Source organism: Mesocricetus auratus, unplaced genomic scaffold, assembly GCF_017639785.1.
Source record: "Mesocricetus auratus isolate SY011 unplaced genomic scaffold, BCM_Maur_2.0 Super-Scaffold_100020, whole genome shotgun sequence".
Taxonomy (NCBI): Eukaryota; Metazoa; Chordata; class Mammalia; order Rodentia; family Cricetidae; genus Mesocricetus; species Mesocricetus auratus.
The window spans coordinates 25,655,317-25,682,556 of NW_024429201.1; the positions used below are offsets into that span (position 1 = coordinate 25,655,317).

The 27,240-nt window shown below is 37.3% G+C and overlaps 1 protein-coding gene across 6 annotated transcripts in view; it reads left to right on the forward strand.

The window, feature by feature from the left end:
• The first annotated feature begins 2,428 nt into the window (after positions 1 to 2,428).
• Tent2 (terminal nucleotidyltransferase 2) overlaps positions 2,429 to 27,240 on the forward strand; it is a 46,781-nt gene continuing 21,969 nt past the window's right edge. Inside the window, exons 1-8 of one of the 6 annotated variants that reach the window (XM_005065656.4) lie at positions 2,429 to 2,555; positions 10,264 to 10,437; positions 10,623 to 10,712; positions 13,718 to 13,955; positions 21,189 to 21,303; positions 21,397 to 21,488; positions 22,712 to 22,790; positions 24,904 to 24,973. In XM_005065656.4, the coding sequence (XP_005065713.1) occupies positions 10,301 to 10,437; positions 10,623 to 10,712; positions 13,718 to 13,955; positions 21,189 to 21,303; positions 21,397 to 21,488; positions 22,712 to 22,790; positions 24,904 to 24,973 (821 nt within the window). In that variant the 5' untranslated portion in view covers positions 2,429 to 2,555; positions 10,264 to 10,300. Of the gene's footprint in view, positions 2,556 to 2,745; positions 2,863 to 10,263; positions 10,438 to 10,622; positions 10,713 to 13,717; positions 13,956 to 19,927; positions 20,096 to 21,188; positions 21,489 to 22,711; positions 22,791 to 24,903; positions 24,974 to 27,240 lie in introns of those variants that run through there. The other 5 variants (XM_005065657.4, XM_040728909.1, XM_040728911.1 and 2 more) reach the window with 5 other exon arrangements.

Genomic DNA, 27,240 nt, shown 5'->3' on the forward strand with positions numbered 1-27,240 from the left:
GGAATGGCCATGGTAATGGATAAGAAGTTCAAGGAGGTGTGTGGTTTGGTACAGCCAAGAGTGAGCAGGCTGTTGCTGCCATGAACTCCGCCATGCCTTTCTATTATGACGCACTGAACCTTCTGAAGCCACGAGCCAACAAAAACCTTTCTTTGCTTCTTTCTGTCAGATATTTTGGTCACAAAAAGAAGAAAAGTAACAAATTTCCCTTTAAAATGTATATTAGAGCTGGGCAGTGGTAGCACACGCCTTTAATCCCAGCACTCGGGAGGCAGAGACAGGCAGATCTCTGTGAGTTCGAGGCTGGGCTGGACCGACAGCCTCTAAAACAATACAGAGAAACCCTGTCTCGTAAAAACCAAAAAAAAAAAAAAGTACATTATTTCTATAAAACACATAGCTGGAACAGCTGCATTATGGTCAGATAGAGCAAAAGAGTGAAAATAAAAAGAGCAAAGAACTGATCGTTTTCCCAGGAGGAACATTCCACACTAATAAAACTTTTAGAGGAGGTGAGTACCGACAGTAACAACTGATCGACACACAGGAAATGCAGACTGCGCCACAGTTATAGTCATATTTCAGTACTTTTTCAGCACTGGGTATTGAACCCAGGGTCTCACACAACAGGCTGAACTACTGTCCTACAGTCCCAGCCTGTCAATATGCCTTTCTTTCTTTTTTTTTTTTGAGACAGGGTTTCTCTGTATTGTTTTCGAGGCTGTCCTGGAACTCACTCTGTAGACCAGGCTGGTCTCGAACTCACAGAGATCCGCCTGCCTCTGCCTCCCGAGTGCTGGGATTAAAGGCGTTTGCCACCAACTTATACCTAAGAGGATAACCAAGGCAGGAAATGTTGAGGATCTGAGTAATAATATCAACTGACCAGACTTGACTAACATTTGTAAAACATGCTACTCAATAATTCTAGAATATACTTTATTTCTAATGCACAATGAACATTTATCACATCCATATTTGGACCCACATGACAGGTTTTTAACACATTTAAAATGATTTAAATTATAATATCTGATTATAATGGTATTAAATTAGAAATTATGAACAGGAAGCTATTCAGAAATATTTAATTTCAGACATTACTATACACTTATAAAGCACCCACAGGCCAAAGAAGAAATAACAGGGAAATTATAAAGGATTTTCAGATCAAGAGAAAACTCATTTTATCAAAATAGGAGGGATTCGGGGAGGGTCGGGTCCTACCCTGAATGAAATGACAGACTGTGGACACCCCCATGGAGGGCCTCACCTTCCCTGGGGAAATGAGGGGATATTGGCAGGAATTGGGGGGAGGGCACGGGAGGAGGGAGGGAAACGGAGAGGGACCTGGAACTGACTTGTGAAGCAACCTTGTTTCTAATCTAAATTTAAACTTAAAAATAAATAAAAAAGAAAAAAAGAAAAAATAGGAGGAATTCAGCTAAATTAGTATATAGTATACTACATAGTAAGATATAGTATAGAATATAGTATATATAATATACATCATCAGTAACAGTACATATATAATCAGTAAACAGCATATAGTAATATGGTTATCAGTATATAGTAAGTTATTAAATGATTGTATCACAATGATGACCTCAGTTTGTGAGTTAAGTGGAAAATTAAAAATTTAATAACTAAAAGCATGAGAAATAACAAAGAAACAACTAGAAAACCAAAAAAGCAATAAGCAAACCGACAATTATTAATTTCAGGAATGGGAGCAGTCACATTGTTATACTTCCTGCCAGGACAATACCAGGACTATTGTTAACAGATTTACATCAGTAAATCAAGCAGTCTATAGACAGTTTCAGAAGATGCTAAAACGCCTGGTGGGCAAGGGAGTGCTAGCTGTTAAGGGCAGGGTGCTGTGTGGGCTTTGGGCATCATGGACATTTTTTTGTCTCCAAAAACCTGTTTTTCGGAGGAGAGAACCACTTAAAGCTCAATGCTGATCTTTCCAGGAAGGGCGAGGTGAGGTTGGTTTTCCACCATCTCCTGGAAGAACAGGCCGGCAGGAAATGGCTGACCGAAGAGAAGCCGCAGGAGACCTCGGAGGGGGCCACGGCCCCGCAGGCAGCCTTCGTCGTTCCCTTCCGTCCCCGCTGCCGGGCCGGCGTCGCCCAGGCCGTCCCGAGCCGGGCAAGCCCTGCGCCTGCGCGGCTCCGCAAACGCGCTCACCAGCGGCGGCTGCCGGAAGTCTGACCTTTCGCTCCCGCTGCATATTCCCATCCGGGGTCACGCCGATCTTCCGGGTATCTCTGACAGGGCCTTCTACGCCGCCTTTTCGGCGACTTTCTGGTCTTCCGCTTTTTTTTTTCCTTTCTCTTTATTGTCGCCGCCCCCTTACCTTCCACGCCCGCGCGTGCCAGGACCGCACCGGCCCTCGCCTCTCCGCCGCCCGGCCGGTCCCGGGTCACCCGCGCGAGCTGGGCCTCGCCGTGCTGCTCCTCCCTCGGCCGGCTCGGGCGGCAGCTCGGGCCCGGGAGCGTGTTGGCGGGCGGTGCCGCTGGGCCCTGCTCGGCTCTTTGGCGTGGACGCCGGTGAGTGGAGGGGCTCGGGGGTGGGTGGGGGATGCACGTGAGCAGGGCCGGGCGCGCGGAACTTTTCTGAAGCTGGCGTTGCGCTTTGCGCGGGGAGCCCGGCGCTGTCCCGCAGCTGCCCAGACTAGGGGCGTTCCCCGGGCGCTGCGCTGGGGGAAGAATGTTGGCGCCGCCGGCTTCTCTCCCATTACGTCTTCTCTCTAGTTCTCCCGTCGCCTCCCGCTCCGTCTTCACTCCCCAGACCGAAAGAGTAAGACTGTCTTAGATCCTTCCTCCTGGTATTCCAAAAGGCAGGGGGAGAACTAAGGTAAATTAAGTTAATCACCGTGGAAGGCATCTTATCTTTTAAGACATTTTGGTTAAGTAGCGTGAAGTCTCCATGGTAAAACACACACACACACACACACACACACACACACACACACACACACACACACACACACACACACACACACACACACACAGAGGTCGGGACTGGCGGGTCGAATGCACTTTTGTCAGATTTTGCGGCCAGATTCTCTATCTTTTTATCTGGCTAAGAACACAAGAGGGGCTTATGTTTTCCCAGACTTTGATTTAAGTTCCCTCCGTTGTTTTCGCCTCTTTAAGCTTTGTTTACAATAATTAGATCGTCGATTAAAGAAAGAGAAGGGTATTTAAGTGTTCTTTCTTATTTTGCCTCCTTCAGCTTTGTTTAAATTAAGATTATTGATAAAAGGAAGAGAAAGAAATTGCGCAAGTCTGGTTGGAAAATTAAGTGTATGTTTTTTGTGGCTTCTGTTTATATACAGATACACTACCATCATATTATATTGTTCAGTACTGCCAGGCTATGGTGTGCTAACCACTATAATACTCTTAATTTGTACTGACTAATTACCGTTAACAGAAGCATTACTTGGTAGGTGTGAATAGCCCCAGTTATATGTGATCTAGAAAAGTCCTGTTAAGTACATAGACTCCGTGTGAAATGGGCCAGCTTTCAGTCATTTGAGAAATGTCCATTTGGAGCCTTGTTGCTAGATTTTTCTTTTAATTCTTGGATGGAATTTAATTTTTAATAAAAAAAGGAATGTGTTGTTAAAACCTGAAGGCGGTTTTGACAGTGGGTGAGCAGGATTTAGGAGTTAGACTTTTTCTGTTGTGGAGAATAGAACTGAACATTTTAGGGGATTAGAGACACTTAGATAAAGTAAACAGAGAACTTGATCTAGCTTGTTTGTATTAGGTAGATGTTAATTTCCAAGGAGTTTTGATGAAGAGACCATTATGTAAACATGAGTGTTCTATAATTTGTAGAAGAGATCGATTTGAGGACATTAATTCCAGTTGCAAATTAAAAGACCTAATGCTGTTACCACTAGAAATACTTTCTAAACTGTTACTATTTTGTCTCATGTATGCTCATTTGCACATAACCCTGTTTTAATCTTTCATGGTTTAAGCATATTGGACAAAGTAGGCTTTAAAGGTCTTTTCTCAAGGCAAGAACCAGCATAATGGTTTTAAAAACAGTATAGATTTTACCTAGATTATTCTCTTTCACTGTTGAGTACATATTAAAAAGCCAGCAACTTTTTGAGGTAAGAAAAGGAGGATGCTATCAAATTCATATCACTACAGATAACATGGAGTAACTTCTTACAGACAGATAGTCTTTGGTTAAGGAAGCTTCATTAAGACTAGAAAGAAAATAGTTGAAATTTTATAAAGTTCTAGTGTAGTGGTAGTTTCATTTGGCCCTATTTCATATAACTGTTTTATAAGGATTCCTCGTATTTTGTTTTGCTGTTGAGTCAGAACCTCACTTACAGCCTTGGCTAGTCTAGCATTTGCTTACTGGTCCAGGCAGGCCTTGAGCTCACAGAGATCAGCCTGCCTCTGCCCTTTGAGTGCTGGCATCAAAGGTGTGTGCCACCACACCTGGTTCCCTTGTAATTTCGCAATAGATCATTGTTTCAATATTATGACAATCATGATTGAAGTATATTAGAAAAAGAATTTAATGTCTACTTATAGGGTTGAACATCGAGTACTATTTGTTAAATTTCCTAGGAATGGTTCTGTGTTGAAGACTGCCCAGTTAAGAGTTTGACTGGAGGGTCAAGATTCCTGAGATAGTCTGACTGGTATTTTATCTTAGAGGGACTGCACAAGAATGGCTTCTTCTCAGAGGCAGGCCAATCTCTGTGCACAGAATGTTCCAGGCCAGCCAGCATAACACAGTGAGACCCTTTCTCAATAAAATAATAAAATAGAAATTAATGTTCATTTTGCATCTGAGTATGCTGCTCATTTTACATTTGATCATGTGGAACTAGGTATATACACTAGAGTAAATTTTTGAGTCTGAAATCATTCTAGGTTTCTAAGCTTTTAAGTATAGAATCATTTGGTTTTAATGTTGTAGAGTAGTTCTGGGTAACGTATCTTTCAACTTCTACTTAGTTTGGATTTGATTGTGTAATGGGATAGCATTAAAATGAGAGGTGTATTAGCATTTTTTGCATCTTTAAGTCTGAATGCAGACATATAGGGCCTTATTTGGGTCCAGAAGAAAACGACAGTTTATTTATTGGTATAAATTATCTAGGTGTTGAACAATGGACTTCTGTAAATGAACCTGAAATAGTATTATTGTTTTTATTTTATTTTTTTCAGATGTATCTATTATTTTATGTGCATGCCTGGTGCTCAGGAAGGTCAGCAGAAGGCTTTGGGTTTCCTGGAACTGGAGTTACAGATAGTTGTGAGTCACCACGTGGTGCTGAGAACCATACCGGGTCCTCTGAGGGAGCAGTCAGTACTCTTGACTGCTGCGCACTCCAGCCCTCTTGTGTGCTTTTAGAAATGGGTTTTCACTCCTATGGCACCCAGGCTGTACTTAAACTTCAGGTCTACCTGCCTGAGCCTCCTTAATTTTGAGATTTCAGGCTTACACCACCATTTCTATCTTTGAAAAAGAACTTCTGTGTTGTGTTTTTTGAGACAATGTTCTTATGCCCAGGTTGGGTTTGAATTTGCTGTCTTTCCAGCTAGTCTCAAACTGCTGACCATCCATCCTCCCTTGTCCTCCCAAGGGCTGGATTCCAGGTGTGTGCCACTATGCATGACTTGAAATAGAATTTTTTGGTTTTAATTTTTCTAAGTATAGATGGCTTCTTTTACTTAGATCCATAGTTTCTATAGTTCAGCAAAATGAAATGCCAAGCAAAATTCATTATAGCTAACCACTTAATGACTTTTTTTTATATAACCCCCATGAAAAACACTTTTTAAATGAGAAGTTAGTTCAGGGAAGTGGAGTAAAGGAAACCAACTCTTAACCACCATTTTGAAACTTCTGTGCAATGAAATTCAGAGAGAACAGGTCAGCAAATACTCATAAAAATAATTAAAATAAAAAAGGAAGTACAGACTTCCTGGAGGAATTTGACACTTATTTCCTATAGACAAGAAAATTGAGCACCTTTTGTAACCTGAATATCCTTTGCATAATAATATATACACATTAAACGTCCATATCAGTATATAAATTCAGAACATAAATATGTAAATACAAATACTATGTAACATATAGTAAATGATATATAACAAAGATAGCAACTTTTGTTTAAGTTGGTATATTTAATGGTTATATTATCATAAGAACCAAATATCCCCAGGCAGTGTGTGGTGGCTCATGCCTTTAATCCCAACACTTGGAAGACAGAGGCAGGTGGATGGATCTCTGAATTTGAGGCCATTCTGGTCTATAAAGTGAGTTCAGGGACAGCCACGGGTACACAGAGAAATCTTGTTTCAAAAAACCCCAAATCAAACAAAACAAAAAACAAATATCTTAGAAAAACACCCTGATCAAATTCTTAGGATGATCCACAAAGCTTTTCTTTTTTTTTGTTTTTTTTTGTTTGTTTGTTTTTGGTTTTCGAGACAGGGTTTCTCTGTGGCTTTGGAGGCTGTCCTGGAACTCGCTGTGTAGACCAGGCTGGTCTGGAAGATCTGCCTGCCTCTGCCTCCCGAGTGCTTTGTTGTTGTTGTTGTTTTACGTGTCCTTCCGTGTAATGACTTTTATCAGTACTGCTATTATTTTCTAACTTTGAGACTATAATTACATCATTTCTCTTTCTCTTTATTTTCTTCATACCCTTCCATTTGCCCTTTCTTGCTTTCTTTTGAATTCACAGCCTTTTTAAAAATTATTACATGCCTGTATTATATTCACAGCATATTCCTAAATATAATCTGCTCAGTTTGTGTGATGGTACTTGTATGTATTATTTTAGTGCTGACCATTTGGTTTTGGATAGCAGTTGTTGTCTCTTCCCTGGAGAAGACTATTTCTCCCACTATCGGCATCCTTGGTTGACTGTATTTGTGTAGGGCTGAGGCCTTGTAGTCGTTCCCCAGTTCACCTTAACATGCCTGTTATTGTCCTTGTTGAGCAGCTCATGGTTAGGAAGTCATGCTAGTGAGACTTAGGAGTATAGCATCTCACATTACTAGGAGATGCAGTCTCACAACAAACTTCCTGATCCTCTGACTCTTAGATCTTTCTGCTTCCTCTTCCCATAGTGTTCCCCATCCTTAGGTGTGGAAATTGTATTGTAGATGTATCCTTTGGGACTCGGCCATGTGACTGTAGTTTGATTGGTTGTGGTTCTTGTGATGGTTTCTGTTTATTGAAAAGAGAATTTTCCTTGAGAGGTGAGAACTGCATTAATCTGTAGATATAAGGACAACTATTTAGAATGTGGTTAGGGATGTTGGTTTAGTCAAGTGATGGTTGTAGGTTTTCCTCTAAGATCTATGACTTTATTAGTTCTCTTAGCTAGGTTGGTTTTCTGTACCAGACATGACTCTCTAGGTGAGTGGGTTTTAAGTCCAATTAAAGAGCTCTTGATTACTGCCAAGGTATGCGTGGCACTGCTGCACCCTTAGTTTTACCATGCAATGCTGGTCATTGTGGTTTGTAGGCATCGTAGCTCAGAACTGTTGGTTACTTCTCTCCTTTGGAAGCTTTCATGATATCTTCAGGTACCACGAAAGCTAATCCAATCTTCGGGAGGGGGCATTCAGGTCAGTTCAGCTCAGGCCTCTGGACGCTGTGTCTTAAGTGCATGGTATCTTCAGGAATAGGGACTTAACCTTCCACCCCTTGGGGAACTAAAGGCCTGTAATACTTTGGGAGTCTGACAGCTTTGACCAACAATTCAAAAGGGCTTCTTATGCTTGGTATTGGGGTTTTTGTTAGTCATTGGTTCTTGGCAGGGGCATTGTCAGCCCAAATGAGAAAATTATTTGTGTGTGTGTATGTGTGCATGCTATCATGCGCATGTGCATGCACCATAGAAGTTTGTTAGAGTTTTTGTTGTTTTAGGTAGTTAATAGCATGATTCCTTATGACTTTTTCAAGCATCCTTACTGTTATTTAACCTTCCCTCCTCCTCCTCCCCCTCCTATAATTTATTTCTGCCCCCCTTCCTAATTGGAGCCTTTCCCCTTCCCATTTCCTGGATCAGATAACTTGGACCCTGCTATTGACCTCTCTGTTCCTCCACCCATGTGCCTCAGCAGTGGTCCCTCTTTCCTGGTTTCTGCAGTAACTCCAGAATGTGTCCACATCTGAAGATTTGAAGATAGGAACTTCTGAATAGAGAGAACATGCCACATTTTTCTTTGTACATTCCTCAGTTGAAGGACACTTATGTTGTTTCCATTTCCTAGCTATTGTAAATAGAGACGTGAACATGACTGAGCAGATATCTGTAGAGTAGGATGTTGAGTCTTTTGGGCATATGCCAAGGAGGGGAGCTGGTTATATGGTAGATTTATTTTTAGGTTTTTGTTTTGTTTTGTTTGTTTGTTTGTCTTGAGGCAGGGTTTCTCTGTGTAGCTTTGGAGCCTGTCCTGTCACTTGCTCTGTAGACCAGGCTGGCCTTGAACTCACAGAGATCTGCCTGCCTCTGCCTCCTGAGTCCTGGGATTAAAGGCGTGTGCCACCAACGCCTGACATTGTTTTTAGTTTGGAGGATTTACCCACACTGAGTTTCAGAGTGGACAGACTAGTTTGCAGTCCCACCAACAGTGAATGAATGAGGATACCCTTTCCCACAGCACCTCCAGTGTTTGTTATTGGTTGTTTTGTTGATCTTTGCCATTCTGGCTGGATTAAGATGCTATCTCAAAGTTGTTTTGATTTGTATTTCTTGAGTATCATCTTGAGACCATCTTTCTGCTTTGACTTTGAGCAACTGTTAACTTCCCTTTCCTATCATTCTGGGAATTTGCCCTAATCTGGATTTTCTCTCTTTATTTTGAGACAGGTTCACTATGTTACCTCACTGACTTGAGACTCTCATATATACCAGGCTGGCCTTGAGCTCATGGTGATCTGCCTGCCTCTGTCACCACTGCTGGCTGAAAACAATTTTTCACCTTCCACCTCAGTCTCCTGAATAATGGGACTACTAGTGTGTGCCACCCAACCCATCTCTCTCTTTTTACCATTCGCATTTACAAATATTTTCATTTTCCCTTAGTATAGACTTGGATAGTCTTACGGTTTAACATTTTACTTAAACTTTAAAGCTTTAAAGGCATTAATTTGTGTCTTGTGTCTTCCACTATTGTTATTAGAAAGTCCAAAGACATTTTGATCTCCAACTTTATAATATTTCCTCCTCTGGAATATTGATAAACTTGTTTTCTTTGGATATTCTAAAATTCCATCTGTGTATGTGTGTGATTTTTTAGTCCAGGACATTTTTTCTTTTATTTGTTTAGTGATTTTTCCTTTTTGTGTGTTTTCTGTTTTTCAAGGACTAAATGTTGGATTACTTGGGCTCTCTAGGCATTTTTCTTTGAATGTTGATTTGCTACAGTTTCTCCGTATTCCCTGTTCCTTTTCTTCCCACTTTGGTGTTCTGTGGGTGCCTTATTTTAAGTATGAGCTACTAGAAGTCTAAACGAAAGCTGCTTATATATGAATGGTACCTGGCAGCTGTTTGCATTTCTCATAGGGAGGCTGGGCAAGTACTTCTGTTAAGTTCTGGTGGTAGACCCTTAACTTTTACTATGTTCTGTTGTTTTGCTTATTGTTATATTGTACAATGTTTCTCAGTTAGGAATTTTCTAATTGTTTTAAAAAGCTAACCAGGGAGTATCATTTTTAATTTGTTTCCTTGGCTTTGGTATGCTACCTTACCCACCCTTTTGAAGACTAGCTTTGCTTAGTCATGGAACAAAATTTAAGAGGAACATCTAGTGTCTTTCTAGGTTAGTGACAGTTCTGATTGTCCTCTTCAGTTTTTTTTTTCCTTTATGGAGCAAGACTGTCTTATTTCTTCAGATAATATAATTCTTAGGTATGAGTTAGGTTGTGAATAAATGTAAGGATCTGAGCAATTTAATTAAATCTCTTGGTTATTTTTGTTAGAATAGTGGTGGCAAAAATTGTGTTGCTATTAAGGTCAATTTATTAACATATTCATTAGAAAATTTAAAACATGAATACTATTGAAAGCAGTTGAATGTGGTTTAGATTTTAAATTAATTATTAGTGATTTGTTGCCCATAGTAGAATTTCAGAAATAACTTTGCAAATGAAATGACTAATTTGATAGATGATTGTTTTAAGTAGTAGATCATACTTATCAAAGAGTTCCATGACTTTAAGCTATAATTTAGTATTCTTTTTAAATTATAGGAAGAAGAATACATGTTCACCTTCAGTGAACAAGAGCATGTTCCCAAACTCCATTTTGGGTCGTCCACCCTTCACCCCAAACCACCAACAGCATAATAATTTCTTTGCTCTCTCACCAACTCTTTATTCACACCAGCAACTTATTGATGCACAATACAACTTTCAAAATGTAGAGTAAGTATGGTATTATATTGGACAGTGTTATTACGTTCTGTTTTCTCTTTGGTATGTTTTTGTATTCAGTATGAAAGCAGAGAAAATATTGTTAAGCCTTGTTTTCTTTTGACTAGTTTTTAGCTTGTGTGGAATTTTTGGTTCTAAAGAAAAGTATTTATGTCACTATTCTCTGGTTTTGGTAGCTTGTCTAGAGCGGTGACCTTACAGCCCCTGGCATATGGAGCTGTCAGTCCAATACAGACCTCGACATCCCCATTATTTCGAGGAAGGAAGTAAGTATATCTCAGTTGTTTCCTAAAAGTTCAAAGAACTGTTTAACAGTTGTATAAAATTGTTTGGACAGTGTGGGCCTAGGTTTTGTTTTCTGATAACTATGCAGTTAGATCAGTCATAGAATTTAAAAACTTCTCTGAGTTCAAACATTTTAATGAATCTTTTTTTTATTTTTATTTATTTATTTTTTTGGTTTTTCAAGACAGGGTTTCTCTGTATTGTTTTGGAGTCTGTCCTGGAACTCGCTTTGTAGACCAGGCTGGCCTTGAAATCACAGAGATCTGCCTGCCTCTGCCTCCCGAGTGCTGGGATTAAAGGCGTGCGCCACCAATGCCCAGCTTTAATGAATCTTGTATTGCTTTATTTCTGCCACTGTAGGTTTTAGATGGAATAAAGCTGTGTTCTTCAATTGAGAACTTTAGCTACATCAGATGTCTTCTTTATGAACTTACTAGAATTACTACAGCAATGTACTGTAAACTGATACTTGATAACATAAAGAGGCTAAAAATCCACATCATACTCAGGAAGTCTGGCTTCCTTTGAAGCCCTTCACTGGCATATAGATTCCTGTTTTTTTGTTTTGTTTTGTTTTGTTTTTTGTCTTGTTTTGTTTGTTTGGTTTTTTTTGTTTTTGTTTTTGTTTTTACAAGACAGGGTTTCTCTGTATTGTTTTCGAGGCTGTCGGTCTAACCTGGCCTCGAGCTCACAGAGATCCGCCTGCCTCTGCCTCCCGAGTGCTGGGATTAAAGGTGTGCACCACCAATGCCCGGCTAGATTCCTGTTCTTGTATTGTCCATTTTCTTTCCTTATTGGTGATCTCATCTCTTCAAGGATGCCTGTTATAATAGATTAGGGTCCCTTGGCAGCCCAGGTATACTTAATTACCTTTTGAAAAGTTTTCTCATAAAATATCTTTGTTTATTTGTTTTTCAAGTCAGAGTTTCTTTGTGTAGTCTTGGCTGTCAGCTGCTTGGACACACCATTTACCTGTTTGGTAACAGGGCTACTTATGCTGAGTCAGTAAGCCTCTCTTAAAGGAGCTTCAAGCCTCTTCTTGTCTCTAGCAAACAGAGCCCACCAGAGAAAATGCTGCTACAAAGAAGCCATGCTTGACTCTGTTCTTTAATTTTTAGAATACCTTTTAAAGTTTTTCAGGTTTTATGTAGACCAGGGTGACCTGGAACTCACAGAGATTCACCTGCCTCTGCCTCTCTAGTGTTGAAATTAAAGGCATGTGCTACCATACCTGGCTGGTATAAGGCTTTCTATAATCATTTCAGAAACCAATTTTAAAATAAATGAATTTATTACAAAATAATTATAATAGAATTTCAGAGGTACTTTCTAAAATAACATTTGGTATTTGTATGACAACATACCTTTTAAAACCTATCTAATCAATTTATAATTTCTATGTTTAGTTAGAAATAATAGAAATTTAGTCCAGGAGTTGGTGTCTCATGCCTTTAATCCTAGCACTCAGGAAGCAGAGGCATTTGGATCTCTGTGAGTCTGAGGACAGGCTGGTCTACAGAGAGAGTTCCAGGACAATACAGAGAAGCCCTGTCTTGGGGGGGAAAAAAAAAGAAATTTAAAATGTAGTGTTCTAAAAACTTTAAAATGATATATCATTAAGTCTTATTGTTGTCCAAGCAGCGATGGTATAGCTGCTATTTGAAATTCTAGAACCAAGACTTACGATAAACATAAGTTTTTCTGTCTTGTTATTGGGAAAGTTATATAATGATTCTAAGAATATTGACTTGTTAGTTTTATTTGTGTGTGTGTGTGTGTTTTGAAATTGCCTTAGTAGCCAATTGGCAACTCATGAGTTGCATTAGTTCATAGAAACAGATATTAGAAATTAAATTTGATATTTTTAATCGAAGATACTCAGTATATATGCTGTAATTACTTTCAGATTTAAGAAAACAACTGTACTTTTATGTGTCTAGTCCTGTATATTTTTACTTAAGAGTAGGAGTTCTACTTACTTTGTGGATCTGCAAAGAGAGAAGAGTTAGAATAATCCCTGAAGATCAGGGTGGTGATAAAAACCTTAAGGTGGCATTGCCCATAGGATTTTAGAGCTTGAAAGGAACTGGGCCATTTTCTGCAACAAAATATTTCATGTGAACACTCTAGTATGCCAGTGAAATAAATATCATTTTCCCCATCAAATTACTGGTCTCTACTTTTCCTGGTACTGGGGTTTGAACCTGGGACTTCACAGGTGCTTGACGCTCTCTGTGCTGGCCTAATTATTTTTCTTGTTATTTTGAAAAATTTCAAACCTTATGAAAAATGTAAAAGATAGTATAATATATACTTTTGCTCTTGATTCATTAGTTGCAAAGTTTAGCTATGCTTGTTTTTGTTTCTCTTCTCACTCACACATATTTCCCCCAAGTTAGATAAAAGGAATTTGTTGACATTATTGCTTCATTCCAAAACACCTTAGTCTTTTCCTTATAAAAATGAAGACATTCTCCTATGTTACCAGAATACTTTAATCATGCTCAAGACATTTATGTTAATATTATCTGAAATGCAGCTTGTTTTCAAGTGTTGTCTAATACCCTTATAGCTTTTATAAAAATGTCAATTTTGTTTTATCAGTGATGAGCCAAAATATAAGTATATTCAAAGAATCTTTAAAATACACACACACACACACACCTCAATTTACTTTTACTTTTGTTAGAATTTATCTTTCTTCGTGCTTGTATAATCCTGTAAGTAGGCATTTTTCTATATTGCTTTCAATGTGGTGATGACTCATTTTGGTAATTCAAAAGCATACCATTAATTATCTTTGTTTTTGTAAGACATTAGAAGACATCTCTTATGCTGAAAATGAATATTAAAGTCCACTAGAGACTTAATAATGTAACTCTATCCAAAGAGTCACAGTGCTATTATCATCTGTTTCTATATTTGTATGCTTCTGTTGTCAGAAAGTTGTGTCTTTTGTCACTAAGGTATATTTGCTTGTTTTCAGGAGAATTAGCGATGAAAAAAACTTTCCTCTTGATGGTAAACGGCAGCGTTTCCATTCACCCCACCAAGAGCCAACTATAATTAACCAGATAGTGCCTTTATCAGGTGACCGAAGATATTCCATGCCGCCATTGTTTCACACACACTATGTACCAGATATAGTAAGATGTGTTCCACCTCTTCGAGAAATTCCACTATTAGAACCTAGAGAAATCACACTGCCTGAGGCCAAAGATAAGGTAATTATAATTCAGAATTTCAGATTGCCTTTTGGAAATTTCATATAAAGAATATACTAAAAGGATAAGGAAAACCTAATTTCTGCATTCAGAATGTGTCCTTTTTTTTTTGAATGTTTAAAGTTCTTTTAAAATATCACTGATTTTTTTTCCTGTCATAAGTACATCTATCATGACCAGCTTTTGCTGACTTACAAAGCCTAAAATATTTGATTTTTTTAATTGTAGAGAATTCTCTTATAACTGTTCTTGCTCAAATTCATTAGTAGTTAATTTTTAGTGGTCGTTATTTTTTTGAGATAGTCTCTACATATCTCTGGCTATCCTGTACCTCATTCTGTAGACCAGGGTGACCCAGAACTCAGGGAGAAAGTTCACAAAGTTGTGGAAATCTATTTCTAAAACATAGTCAACACTCCCAAGAGAGTTTGTACCTCAACAGCATTTACTTTCCTTCTTGCTTCCCGTAGGTAGAATACTTTGACCTATGGCCAAAAATATCAGCCTGATGGACTTTTAGGTTTTTAATTCTGGCAATTGTGAATAATGGTGCTGTTTAAGTGTCTCACGTACAACATTTTGCATGGATATATGTTTTTACTCTCTTGATACATAAACATAAGTGAAATTGTTTGGAAATATGGTAATATATGCTTAACCTTTTAGGAACTGCCAAAATGTTCTGGAAAATAGATATTATATGTATACTGATGTTCTACTCTCATTACATTCCTGTCAATACTTGTGACATTTATTGGTGATTCTCTCTTCAGTTCCTTGCAGTACTAGAGATGGAACCCAGGGCTTTTAACAGGCTAAGCAAATACTGAACTACTGTTGAGGTTCACCCTTACCTTTTCTCTTTTTATTGGAGCCATTCTGGTATGAGAACTGTTTCTGTTTTCATTCCCTAATGTCATTTGCCTGTTGGACATTTGTATGTCTTTTGGAGAGAGATCCATTCAGATTCTTTGTCCAGATTTTAGTAGGTTACTTGTCTTCTGATTGCTGAATTATAAGAGTTATTTTATATATTCTTATTATTAGCCTTTATAGATAGATGATTTGCAAATGTTTCGTCCTTTCTGTGATTTTTATTTTTAGATTTTTTTGTTGATGCCCCCTCTAAAGCATAAAAACTTTTAATTTTGATGTATTCCAGTTAGTTTTTCTTTGGTTGCTTGTGCTATTAGTGTTGCATCTCAGAAACCACTTCTCAGTACAGTGTCTTGAGTATTGATACCTATGTGTTAAAGGATTAGTTTACTTACTTATTTTGAGACAGGGCCTCATTATACAGCTCTGGCTGACCTGAAACTTGATATGTAGACTAAGCTATTCTTGAACTCACATTTTTGGTTGTGAGCCTAGTCTTTAACGACTGAGCCATCTCCAGCCCTCTTGAACTCACATAAACCTCCTGAGTGCTAGAATGTATTCTAAGAATTTTTACTTTTAGTTCTTACATTTAGGACTTTGATCCATTTTTAATTAATTGATGTATATGGTGGGAAGTAGGCTCCAGCTATGTTCTCCTACTGTTGGTTCATTTGTCCCAGGATTTTTATAAAAAAAAATTATCCCTTCTCTGCCAACATTTTCCTTAGGCACAATTAGACATTATCAATGGGAAACAGGAGAAAGCAAAGCAGAATTAGAAAAACATCGTGGGGTGCTCCGGTGCTTTTTCTTCTTCATTCCTCTGCTCCTTCTTTGCTTTCCGAGTTTAACCCCTATGTCCTGATGTGAAAGCCAATGAGGTGAATTCTCTGAATAGACATATAAATAATTACTATATATGGGTTTTAATGTATGTGTGCTAGGAGGACATTTAAAATGGGTTTATTACTCAGACGTGGAAATACATTTTTGTATATATTTATGTTTGTAGTTAACTAGTAGAGCTAACCAAAGAACTGATTTTTACATATAGCTTAGGCATATGTTGATTCTATAAATTTAATAATGTATAATTAATATTCATAATAAGCATCTGATAAGATATGATTCCATATCTCTCTTTGCTTAGTCATATAGAAACATTTCTCCTAAATGTACTGTCTTTGGAATTAAGGCATTTCCCCCAGAAAAGTAAAAATAGATTTTGTAGTTGAACTAGTTTTTTCGAGCGATATTTATTTCTTCTTATTGTAAGAGAAAGAAAGAAAGTGCTTTTGTTTGTTCTTTTAAGTGAACGCTTTATTTTTGGAGACAGGATCTCACTGTGTAGCTCAGCCTGACTTTGAACTCATGATCTTCTTGGTTCTACTTTCTGAAAGCTCATATTACAGATGTGTGCCACCATGCCTGGCTTAAATGCTGTCTTTTCAAGAAGACTACTATTCATTGATATGCTTGCTCTTTAGACATTTATGCATGTTATATTATTTACTGTTTCAACAACCTAGTGGCATATAGCTATGGTCTTAAATTAAGGTAAATAAGTTGCTCAAAGTCATGTCTACCAAGCAAGATTTAACAACTGTCTCTGAAAATACAAAGAGGGGGAATTTAATGTACTAAAGTCTAGGATAGAGAGACCACACTGTGAGGCCTGGCTTTAACATCACATGATCTGTGATGATAAGAACTAACAATTTTACTGAGTGTCTGTTGCTGCCAAGAATGTGATCGACAATTACTGTACTATAAACTCTAAGTATATAGTGAACACAATATCTGATGTGAGATAAATAGGTAGTGATTTGGGCCCTTGAATGCATGGTCCAATGGCATTGAAAGTGTTTGAATAACTGAAATAACATAATGACCTGTATTTTGGGGAAAGGATAGGTTTTTGCAGAACAGAGTTGTTTGGTTTGGAATGAGGTGGCCTTGAAAGTGGACAGTCATTTTAAAGGTTACTAATGTATCTGCATTAAGTTGTGACAGATGATAGTACAAATTGTCTGTGAAATAGTATATAAGGAAGATGGGTAGATAGGGTTTTGCTTTGTGGCTCAGGTTGATCGCAAATTCACAATCCTCCAGCCTCAGTTTCCCAAGTGCTAGGATTATAAGTGTGTACTATTATGGCCCACATGTAATGGATTTCATTTAAATATTGTTGCAATTTCCTTATTTTGTGATACAATGGATATTTAGTACCTATTATGATGTCTGGGATTGTTCTACTTCAGTTGACAAACTGTTCTGAGTCTTTCTCTGTCCCTCCAAATCATGACATAGAGACGTATTAATTATGAGAGCTTGGGTGATGGCTTAGGCTTGTTCCTAACTAAATCTTACAGCTTAAATTAACACATATTTTTATTAATCTATCTTCTACCATATGGCTTTTACCTCTATCTCATTTTGTGTGTCCAACTCAATCTGTGTCTGTTTGGCTTCTCCGACCTTTTTCCTAACATTCTCTCTGTCCTGGAAATCCTGTCTGGATATTGGCCATTTAGCTTTTTATTAAACCAGTCATAGTGACATATCTTCACACAGTGTAAAGGAATATTCCATAACAACAAATGTTTTCTTTCTCTAAAGGACCAGGTAGTAAATATTTTAGGTGTTCAAGTTATTTGAGTTATTGGCTCTTTTTTTTCTCCACTTAATAAAATGTGAAAATATTCAATATTTACATAACAGACTAGAAGTTGTATTTGTCTTGTGGGTCCTAGATTGTCTATCCTTCTGGGTGAATAAAATAAAGTATAACCTTTACATGACATTTAATTTTTACATTAATCATTTTTCTTGAATTTATTACAAACTTGGGTTCATATATCTTCTTTTTTCTGGCAAATAGTATACTTTGTATGTAAAGTGTAAACAATGGTGTTATTAAACTTCCAAGTATTAATTTAATCATTCCAACATTATATGACCATAATGTACCAACATATGACCAATCGTATGGCCAATTTTAATTTAATGCATACCTCCCTTCTTTTTGGTTTGGATCAGTTTCCAGTTGTTCAGTATACCTCATGAATATATGCGTATTTCTGTTTTTTTTTTCTTTTTGGGGGGGCAATGCAACTGTATCTCTGTTAATTTAGCTTCTTTTTCTCCTCCTATTTTTGATTTCCAAATACAACCCATTTTCTTAATTTTTACAAAGAAGGCTTCTGACTGTTCTAATTATCTTGACTCTACATACCTGTTTCAGGAGAACTGATGTTTAACCAATAGTTTTCTGATCTGTTAACATGGTATGTCTATTATTTTTGTTTTGAGATAGGGTCTTGCTCTATAGACGATATAGACCTTAGACTCATACCAGTCCTGCCTTCACCTCCCTCATGCTGGGTTTACTGGCATGAACATACCAGACTTACCTCTTCATATTTAGATGTCTCTTATATCAGTATTTTTGTAAATTTCAGCCTATAAATCCTGCATAGCTTTTGGAAAATACACTTGTCAGTAGTGTTATACAGTTTGCTGTTGTCATCAGTTTTTTCAGAATGAATTTCTCTTGTTAAATTTAAAAGACTGGATGGTGGCGGCACATATCTGTAATCCCAGCACTCAGGAGGCAGAGGCAGGCGGATCTCTGAGTTCGAGACCAGCCTGGTCTACAAGAGCTAGTTCCAGGACAGCCTCCAAAGACACAGAGAAACCCTGTCTTGAACCACCCAAAAGTTAAAAGTTAAAGTGCGAAAGGGCCTTTTAAAACATGTTAAAATGCCCTCATGTCTCCATGGAAATGTGCTTCATCTTAGCAGGGTTTCTCTATTAATTCTTTTCTTACAAAACATTATGGGAATTATTTCATAACTTTTCAGGTATTTTCCTAAGCCTTTTTTGTTTTGTTTTGGTTTTATTCCTTTTTGAAATTCATTCTTTTTGAGATTTTAGTTCTTTTTTCTTCTTCTGTTATTTGTGTTTGAGTGAGACTGCTCCTTTATTTGTGCTCCTTTTAGATGGGGCAGACTAGGCAGGCTAACCTCATGACTCTAGGTCTCCTCTTCTGCTTTACTTCTTACCCGAGTTTTGTCTAGACCAAGAGTTTTACTTTCGCGTTATTGATGCTTTTAGATCAAACATTGCCAGAGGGGCAGTTACCTGTGTCTTGTAAGATGATTAGCTGTATCCCTGGTCCTTCAGTGTCAGTTACATACTCTATTCCTGTTATGGTACCCAAAATAGTCAGAGTCATTCTAGACCTTTCCTTTGCCTCTCACAGCCCTGCCTTGTTTAAATTTCAGGGCCTGACAGTTTTTGTTGGTGTGTTTGTTTGTTTGTTTTAGACAGCAGTTTCCTTTATGTTTGATGTCTCTGAACTTTTAGTGTTCTTCTGTGTTTGCTTATAAAATTGTATACTGGTCTACATCAAGAAGGAACCCTCAGTTTGGAGGGAAAGAAGCGAAAGGTAGTATCTAGAGACTGTTGTGTCTGATTGTAGTGCTCTCCTAAAATGCTTTTTTCCTTTCCTCTTACTGCTTTGATACTGTGCCATTTCGGTATTAGTGTTTGTCCCTAACTGGTTAGATTTGGGGTTCATGAAGAATACTGAGTCAGTTGTGTTGTTTTTGTTGTCAGTGTTTGGTTTTGGTTTAGTTTGATAGGTTCTATTCTCATAGTTGCTGTTTCTCTTTTTGTGGGGCAAGTAATTACAGATTTTTTTTTTTAAATTGAGCCTGTTTTGTGATTATCAACAGCTCTTGAACCTTCTTAAATATTCTGAATATGGTTTAAAATATAACATCTTAAATGATGAGTGAGACTTTTGTCTGGTCTATAGACTTTGGGGAGGCTTAAGGAAAAACTGAAAATACAAAAGAGATTGAAGAATGGATGAAAGTGTATGTGCTCCTGAGGTGAACAGCAAGCTTGGACAAAAAGATATTGGTAGAGGGCCATAGCAAAAGGACACTGTGTCTTAACAGAAGGAAAGAGGTGAGATTTCCGTCAGGACTGTTACTTTATATGTTATAGCAAGATGAGGAATTGTATCTGGTATTTTTAATTTTCTTAGTTTTTTTCCCCCTCTTTCTTTTTCTTTTTTGAGACAGGATCTCATGTAGCTTAGGCTGTCCTGGAACCCCCTATGAAGCCAAGGATGGCCTTGAACTCCTGATCCTCCTACCTCCGTCCTCTTGAGTGCTGGGATTTGCAGATGTGCACCACTCCGTTTGGCTTTTCTTAGAAAAGTTTTAATATGATCTTATCTGCAAGAGAAAGTAAGTTTAGGGGCCTTGAAGAAGGCAGTAAGCATTTTGGAATGGAATAGTGAAAAATGGGAACATTATTTAAACAGAAGAGTAAATAAAGGCTGGGAGTGATGCTAAGGACACTAAGCTAGGCTAACCCTTACACCAAATATTTGGAAGACTCAACTTTCCAAAAAGCTTTTCAGTTTTGTCTGTTAGTACCTTAGGTTTAGTTTTAGAGGGAAAGTAGTGTTTCCATTGCCTTCGGGTGAGGATTTTGTAGCACAGACATTAGAGCCTGCGGGATAAAGTTTCTAAGATGTGATGAAAGAGAATGATTTGGGAGATGCATTCTGGGATAGTAGGTACTGATGGGTTGGAAGAAAAGGGAGCAGATACATTAGAGGTGGGGTGATAAGACAGTGAGTTGAACAGGAAATTAAAGCTGAAGTAGTATATCAGAATTTAAAATATCAGGGCTCACAGCCATGAGAGTACAGCAATGAAAAACAGTGAAAGAATTTCAAAAGAGTATATTGTGAAAAGTGTGGCTTACTACAGATAAAGTTATCCTTTATCTTATCATCCTGTGGTAGCGGTGAGAGTTGGGGTAGAGGGAAATGTTAGCTACAACATTAATCTAAACAAGAGCGATCAGCAGATGGCAACCTCATATGAAGAAGCCAGGGTTCAGAGAAAGTTATAATAATGGACTGGAGGGTGGTTTGTGTGAATACAGAAAACAGGAACTCTCTAAAACCTGTTGTGTGTGGCACTCATCAGTAAGACCACTAGAGGTAAACTTCTTGAAAGAGACCTAGAGTAAATATTTGAGAATAAGTCATGTTTCTATGGTTTCTGCTTCATATTTATTTTGCATATTCTTATTCACTTGTGATTGTGACTCTTAGAAGTATAAAACTTATTCACAGTCCACATGAAAGCACAGTGACAAAAGGGTTTTAATTTGCTGAGCTGTAATTATATGGATTACCTGACTATTTTTCTGTCATTTAAGTGTATTTTATTTTTTTTAATTTATGTATAGTTTCTCAAGTCATTCTTTGTGTGTAAGTAACAATAGCTTTGTTTTGTTTTTGTTTTCTTTTGTGGTGCATTCAAGTTGAGTCAGCAGATACTAGAGTTGTTTGAAACTTGTCAGCAGCAGATGAGTGACTTGAAGAAGAAAGAACTCTGTAGAGCCCAGCTGCAGAGAGAGATCCAGCTGCTATTCCCACGTACGTCTGCCTACTGTGCATGCTTTTCCTGGCTGTACATTCCAGTTTACAGATGCACTGTTAGTTTCTTACTGCTTTCTTCTGCTCCTCTAGAAAGCAGACTTTTCTTAGTTGGATCATCTTTAAATGGATTTGGTGCCCGGAGCAGTGATGGCGATTTATGCTTAGTTGTTAAAGAAGAACCAGTAAGTAATGAGACATTATTCCAAACCCATTCTCATGCTGTGTCAATTAAGGAATAGAACCTGAGTGATTGTAATTAATTATTTGAATTTTCTGTTTCCTCTAGTTCCACATCGCTGCCCCCCACACGCAGACACCAGCATGGTATACTTAAGAGCAGCTCTAGTAGTCCTGAGCTGTTGAAGTGAGCTAGCTTTGAAGTGTGTGGTTTTTAGTGTTTCTTCTAACTATGAAATGTAACTAGGTGGCTTGAGTGTTTACAGGGTGCAGTACAGCAAAGCATATAGCAGTATTCTTGATATATTTTATTCAGTATGAATTCTAAGTATTCAGTAAACTTACTTAATGCAGCCTTTTGTAGTTGTTGAGGTCTCTTAAAACTACCAAACTTTTTGATTAAATTGGGTGTAATTTTAATATTTTATGCTTTGCTTTATAGGCTTAAAAATGCAAAACAAGCCAGGCATGTTGGGGCACGATTTTTTTAGCGCAAGCACTTGGGAGGCAGAAACAGGTTGATCTCTGTGATTTCAAGACCAGCCTGGTCTACAAAGTTTTAAAACAACCTGGGCTACAAAGAAAAACCCTTGTCTCAAAAAACCAAAACAAACAAACAAAAAAAGGCAAAACAAAATCTTTTAAATTATAATAATAATTTTATTCTCCTGGTTGTTGTAAAAGAGAAACAGGTTTATTCCAGGAAAGGATTTTCTGTGTTTTGAGATAATGTAAAGAAAAGAAAAGGGAAAAGAAACAAGTAGACCAAAGAACCCTTTAAATGTCAGTGTAATGGATATTGCAAGCCTTGGCAACTACACTGCATGCAGTCATGTTTACTAGCTCTATGGTCTTTAATATCACATGCGTAAGCCATGTTGCCACAGCTTACACTCAGATTGACTCTACATAATTCATAAGCACTTCTTCTTGATAAAGAAATAAAATGTTGCTAATTTTTTAAAATTTTGTTGGAGGAGACTTTTGTGTTTTTTTTTAACACCATGTATACGAAAGAGAAAAATGACATTGTTGTTTTCAGGTAAGATTATTTGATTCTGAAATGTGGATCTGAAAGATTGCACTGAGAATTGACTTTTTCTGTAGTGTATATTTCTAAAAATTTGAAAGAAAAATATGTTTTGTGTTTTTGCTGTTTTGTTACTTTAAAAAAAAATCAAACACTAACCTAAGAAAAAAATAATGAAAAAACACCTTAACTTTTCAGTGTTTTTTTCAGGTCAATCAGAAGACTGAAGCACGCCATATACTCACCTTAGTCTATAAGCACTTCTGTACTAGACTGTGTAAGTCTCACATGCCTCTGACATAGCTAGTATTTCAAATGTTGGTCACTTAACTTTTCTGGTAAGAATCACTTATTTTCTGATGAGAATAGTTTTAATGTGGATTGTTTTCTTCTAACTAAATTATTTTGAACTTCTTTTTAAGATAGGATCTTGCTATATATAAACATATGTAGCCAAGACTGGCCTTGAACTTGTGATCCTCGTGCCTCTGCTTCCTGAGTTCTGGAATGATGGGTGTGTTACCATCATACCCATCTTCGCTTCGGTTTTAGTTTCTTTTAACTTTTGGTTAAAAAGCATGATTTAGCAAATTATTATTGAACTTACTTGAAAAATATTCTATTGAATACATTTTGAGATTTGAAGGTATATAAGTTTCCCTTCTTTCTCTCTCAAAAGGCCTTTAGGAAAATAGGCATGAATGAACAGCTAGCTGTAAGGCAAGTATCTTATTTGAGAATCAAAGCATGATACATGTAGTCTTATAGGTGTAAGAGTTCCAACTCTTTGGGGAAAGGTATCCTATCAGTTGAAAGTTACGGAATACCAGAAAGTCCACTGCTTATTGGAAAGAACACAGGAGAGTAGCTACCTTTTCTTGGAGAGAAGCAGCAGAGATCTGAGTGGGAGACAGGCTTTATATAGGGTTTCTTGAGCAAGTCACATGTTTCTTTTAAGATTACCTATCTGTAGTTTTTTAACTACCAACCCCATTGTTAAAAATTTTAAGTTAAATATTTTAATCATATCCAATATACTTGCAAATCATGAGGTACAGAGCATTTAAACAGTAGTTTTACAAATACAGAGATAAGAGTTATATTTTAATGAAATTTTTAGAAAGTTAAACCAAAACCAAGAGTGTGACATGAGTAGCATTGGCCCCATTTGGGAATAGTCTGTCCCTGTGTTTTGTTTTGTTCTGCTTTCTCTGTCACAGTCAGGTGGCTTGCCTGATGCAGTAGGGATTTTAGAGGAAGCCTGTAAACGCGCATGCTTGAGTCTAGAGGCGAGGCATGGCTTAATGTAAAAACATGAGTACTCGATCAGATCTCTAGCACCCATGTAAAAATGCTGGGTGTGGTAGTTTATGTGTATAACCCAGCACTAAGGGCCAGGGGTGGGCCAGAGATGGGGATCCTAGCTCTGACCATCCATTCTACCCAGTAATTGAGTATTGGGTTCATTGAGGTTATCTCAAAAATAAGTTGGAGAAAGAGGAAGATACTGGATTTTGACCTCTGGACACATGAACTTACATGCATGTTTACTTTATATATATGGAGGAAAACATGAAACTTTCCCTTCTACCAAAAACTCTAACAAAGGTATTGTCTTTTCCTATAGTTAAACATTAGAATATTGCTCCCGTGATAAAGTTTTACAGATTTTTAAAAAAATGATTTCTCTTTTGTTTGTAATTATGTGCCTGTGTGTGAGCATGTGCACAGAGCAGGTGCTGTGGAGACCAGAAAAGGGTGTTGGATCCTCTGGAGCTATAGTTGCAGACTGTTAGGAGCTGCCTTCTATGGGGGGGGTGTCTGAACTCAATTCCTTTGGAAGAGTAGTATGTGCTCTTAACCGCCGAGCTATCTTTCTAGCTTTAATTCTTTCTATAAGTTCCTAATTTTCTGCAGTTTCTATAATACATTTTTATACCTTTGATGAAACTAAAAATACGTGATTTGTCTTACCAAGTTGCAAGCCTTGCATATTACAACAGATTTCTATGGCTACTATTTCTTACTGAGTCATACCAGAATTTAGCTATTTCCTTACTTTTAGCTATTTTTTCACTCAAATGTTCTAATAAATATCTTTATAGCTACTATTATATACTAGATTATACTTTTGAAAGAAGAAACCTTAAAGCCTTTTAAATAGTGTAGACTTGACCTTTAGAGGGACTTGACATCTGTCTGTCTTTCCTTCTCCCCTCCTTTTCCTTCCCTTCACTTTGCCCTTCCTTCCTCCCCTCCCTCTCCCTTATTCTTGACTTTCTTTTTCAAGGACAGCATGTTTTAAGTTGGTTTATTTTAAAACTGTACATTAGAATATTGTGAGTGGGAAAAAACATTGGTAGATGTTCACATGATCTTTTCTCCTTCAGCTGGCTACATTGAAAGACCTCAGCTGATTCGTGCAAAAGTGCCAATTGTGAAGTTCAGGGATAAAGTCAGGTAAATAATTATCAATCCCTCTTTTTCAGTGCTTTAGATTAACCTTGGATAGTCATCTAGTGTGGAGAGCCAAGAAATCAGGTTTATACCACAGTAGCTACAGTTTATAGAACAGTAGCTTATCTTCAAGGTTTTACAAAATTTTCTTTCCCTTTTTTTTTTTTTTTTTGAGACAGTCTCATGAATTAGGCAGGCTGTGAATTTGTTGTATAGCTGGGACAGCTCTGAACTTTGGATTCTTCTGCTTACTCTTCATGAGTGCTGGGATTGTACTTGGATGCCAAAACACCCATTGTCTTTTAAATTACTGTTTTTACATAATCTAGGCAGTCTTCATTCTTAACTAGCTATATCTACTCTGCTTGATTTTTGAGTATTTGGGACTATTCAATATAAAAAGTATTTGGGTTTTAAAATGGTCTTCTTGTAGTCCAGCTTGATGGCACACACTTAACTCGGAGTTAGAGCCCAGCTTGGTCTATACCAGTGGTCCTCAACCTTTTTAGTGCTGTGATCCTTTAATATAGTTCCTCTTGATGTGGCAAGCCCCAATGATAAATTTTTTTTGTTGCTACTTCATAACTGCAGTTTTGCTACTGTATGAATCATAATATAAATATCTTATATGCAGATGGTCTTAGATCATCACAAAGGGTTTGTGACTTACAGGTTGAGAACCACTGGTATGTACAATGAGATCCAGGCCAAACAGGGTTATATAGTGAGGGCCTTGTTTAAAATTGAAAGATTTCACGTCTTTGGGACAAATAATTCTTTCCCCAAAGCATATCTTCTTTGATAAAATTCAGTGTGTATTTATATCTAAAGGGTTTGTTCTAACTTTAAGTGTCACCAAACAAATTTTATTTCAGTTAGAGAAAGATACAGATTACTGGGAATAATATACATAAAAGCTGTAAAAACACTTATTCAATTTCAAAATTTTAGTTTTTTCTTTATATTCTCCTAGCCTGGGTTCTAATTTCTTAAGATTATTGTATTAGAATGCCTTACAAATATTTATAGATAAGAATATAAATGGTACAATCAAGTGTTATAATCATGGACCTGGGAGTTGAAGACTGAATGGATAAGTTTAAGTACAGTGTGGGCTACTACTTACTGAGTATCTGTCTCAGAACAAATGAACATGCAAGCAGAAGAAAAGTTAAGTGTGGATTGATATTTGGTTTGTTGAAAAGATTTACAAACTTTTATAAACATCGGATTATGATAAAGCATGCTTACTTTTCTTGCTGTTTATAGTGGTAATACTAAAATTATATGCATGTGAATATACAGAATCGAGCTTATTTATGGATTTTACATGCAAGAATTGTTTTCTTAAGTTTTTTTCCTTCTCGTTCTATATTGTTCAGGATGTGGCAAAAATTGGGGCTAGTTTAATAATAAGGTGACATTCTGCCTTCTTGTTTAGCTTTCTCATACTGCAGACAAAATGCCCTTTGTCATAGTCTAGTTAGTACTTTTTCACTGTTTGCAGTGGTCTTAAACTTAGTTTTCTAGTAGTTCATGAGAAACCTGTGATATGTCCTGTGGAGGAAGCATGATAAATGGATATTCACTTCATATTTTTGGAAAATTATTTTCCTGCTAGTGCTGGAGAATGTTTGCATAGGGAGCTAGGTGTGTAATCTACTAAGTAAGTAATCTACTGCTGACATGTTTCTTTAGCCCCTTTTCAAAAGACTAAATTCTACAGGTCTCTCTACCTACATGGTTTTGTTGAGTTAGGCAGAAGGTATATAAATTGTCTTTGGTGTTCCATACGCAAACAAAGATTGTAATTGTCAGCATAAGTTTCCCAAAGCCAGCTGCTTATTATATCTCAGCAGCACTAACACCACTATCTACTACTGTGAATAGAAATGAAGGAATGCTGGTAAAATTCTTTTTTGCTTCCCTCCAAAGGAAAAACATAAGTTCCGGTTTTCTAATAACATAGAATGGAATTATTTTAGTTAATTAATTCATGGACTTTTTTTTGGAGATTTTTAAGTTTTTTGGGATAAGATCTCGCATATGGCTCAGACTGATCTCAGATTTTTAATTCTGCCTTGGCTTCCCAAGTGTTAGGTCAGAGGCCTGCATTATTTTTGATAATAGTTTTGGGGGCATTTATTTAGTGTATGTGTATGTGTAGTATGCAGGCATGTGTAGTATACTATGGTATGTTTGCAAAGCATACTTCTCTGTTTTCTCCTGTCATGTGGGTCTTAGGGATTGAACTTAAGTTGTCAGTCTTG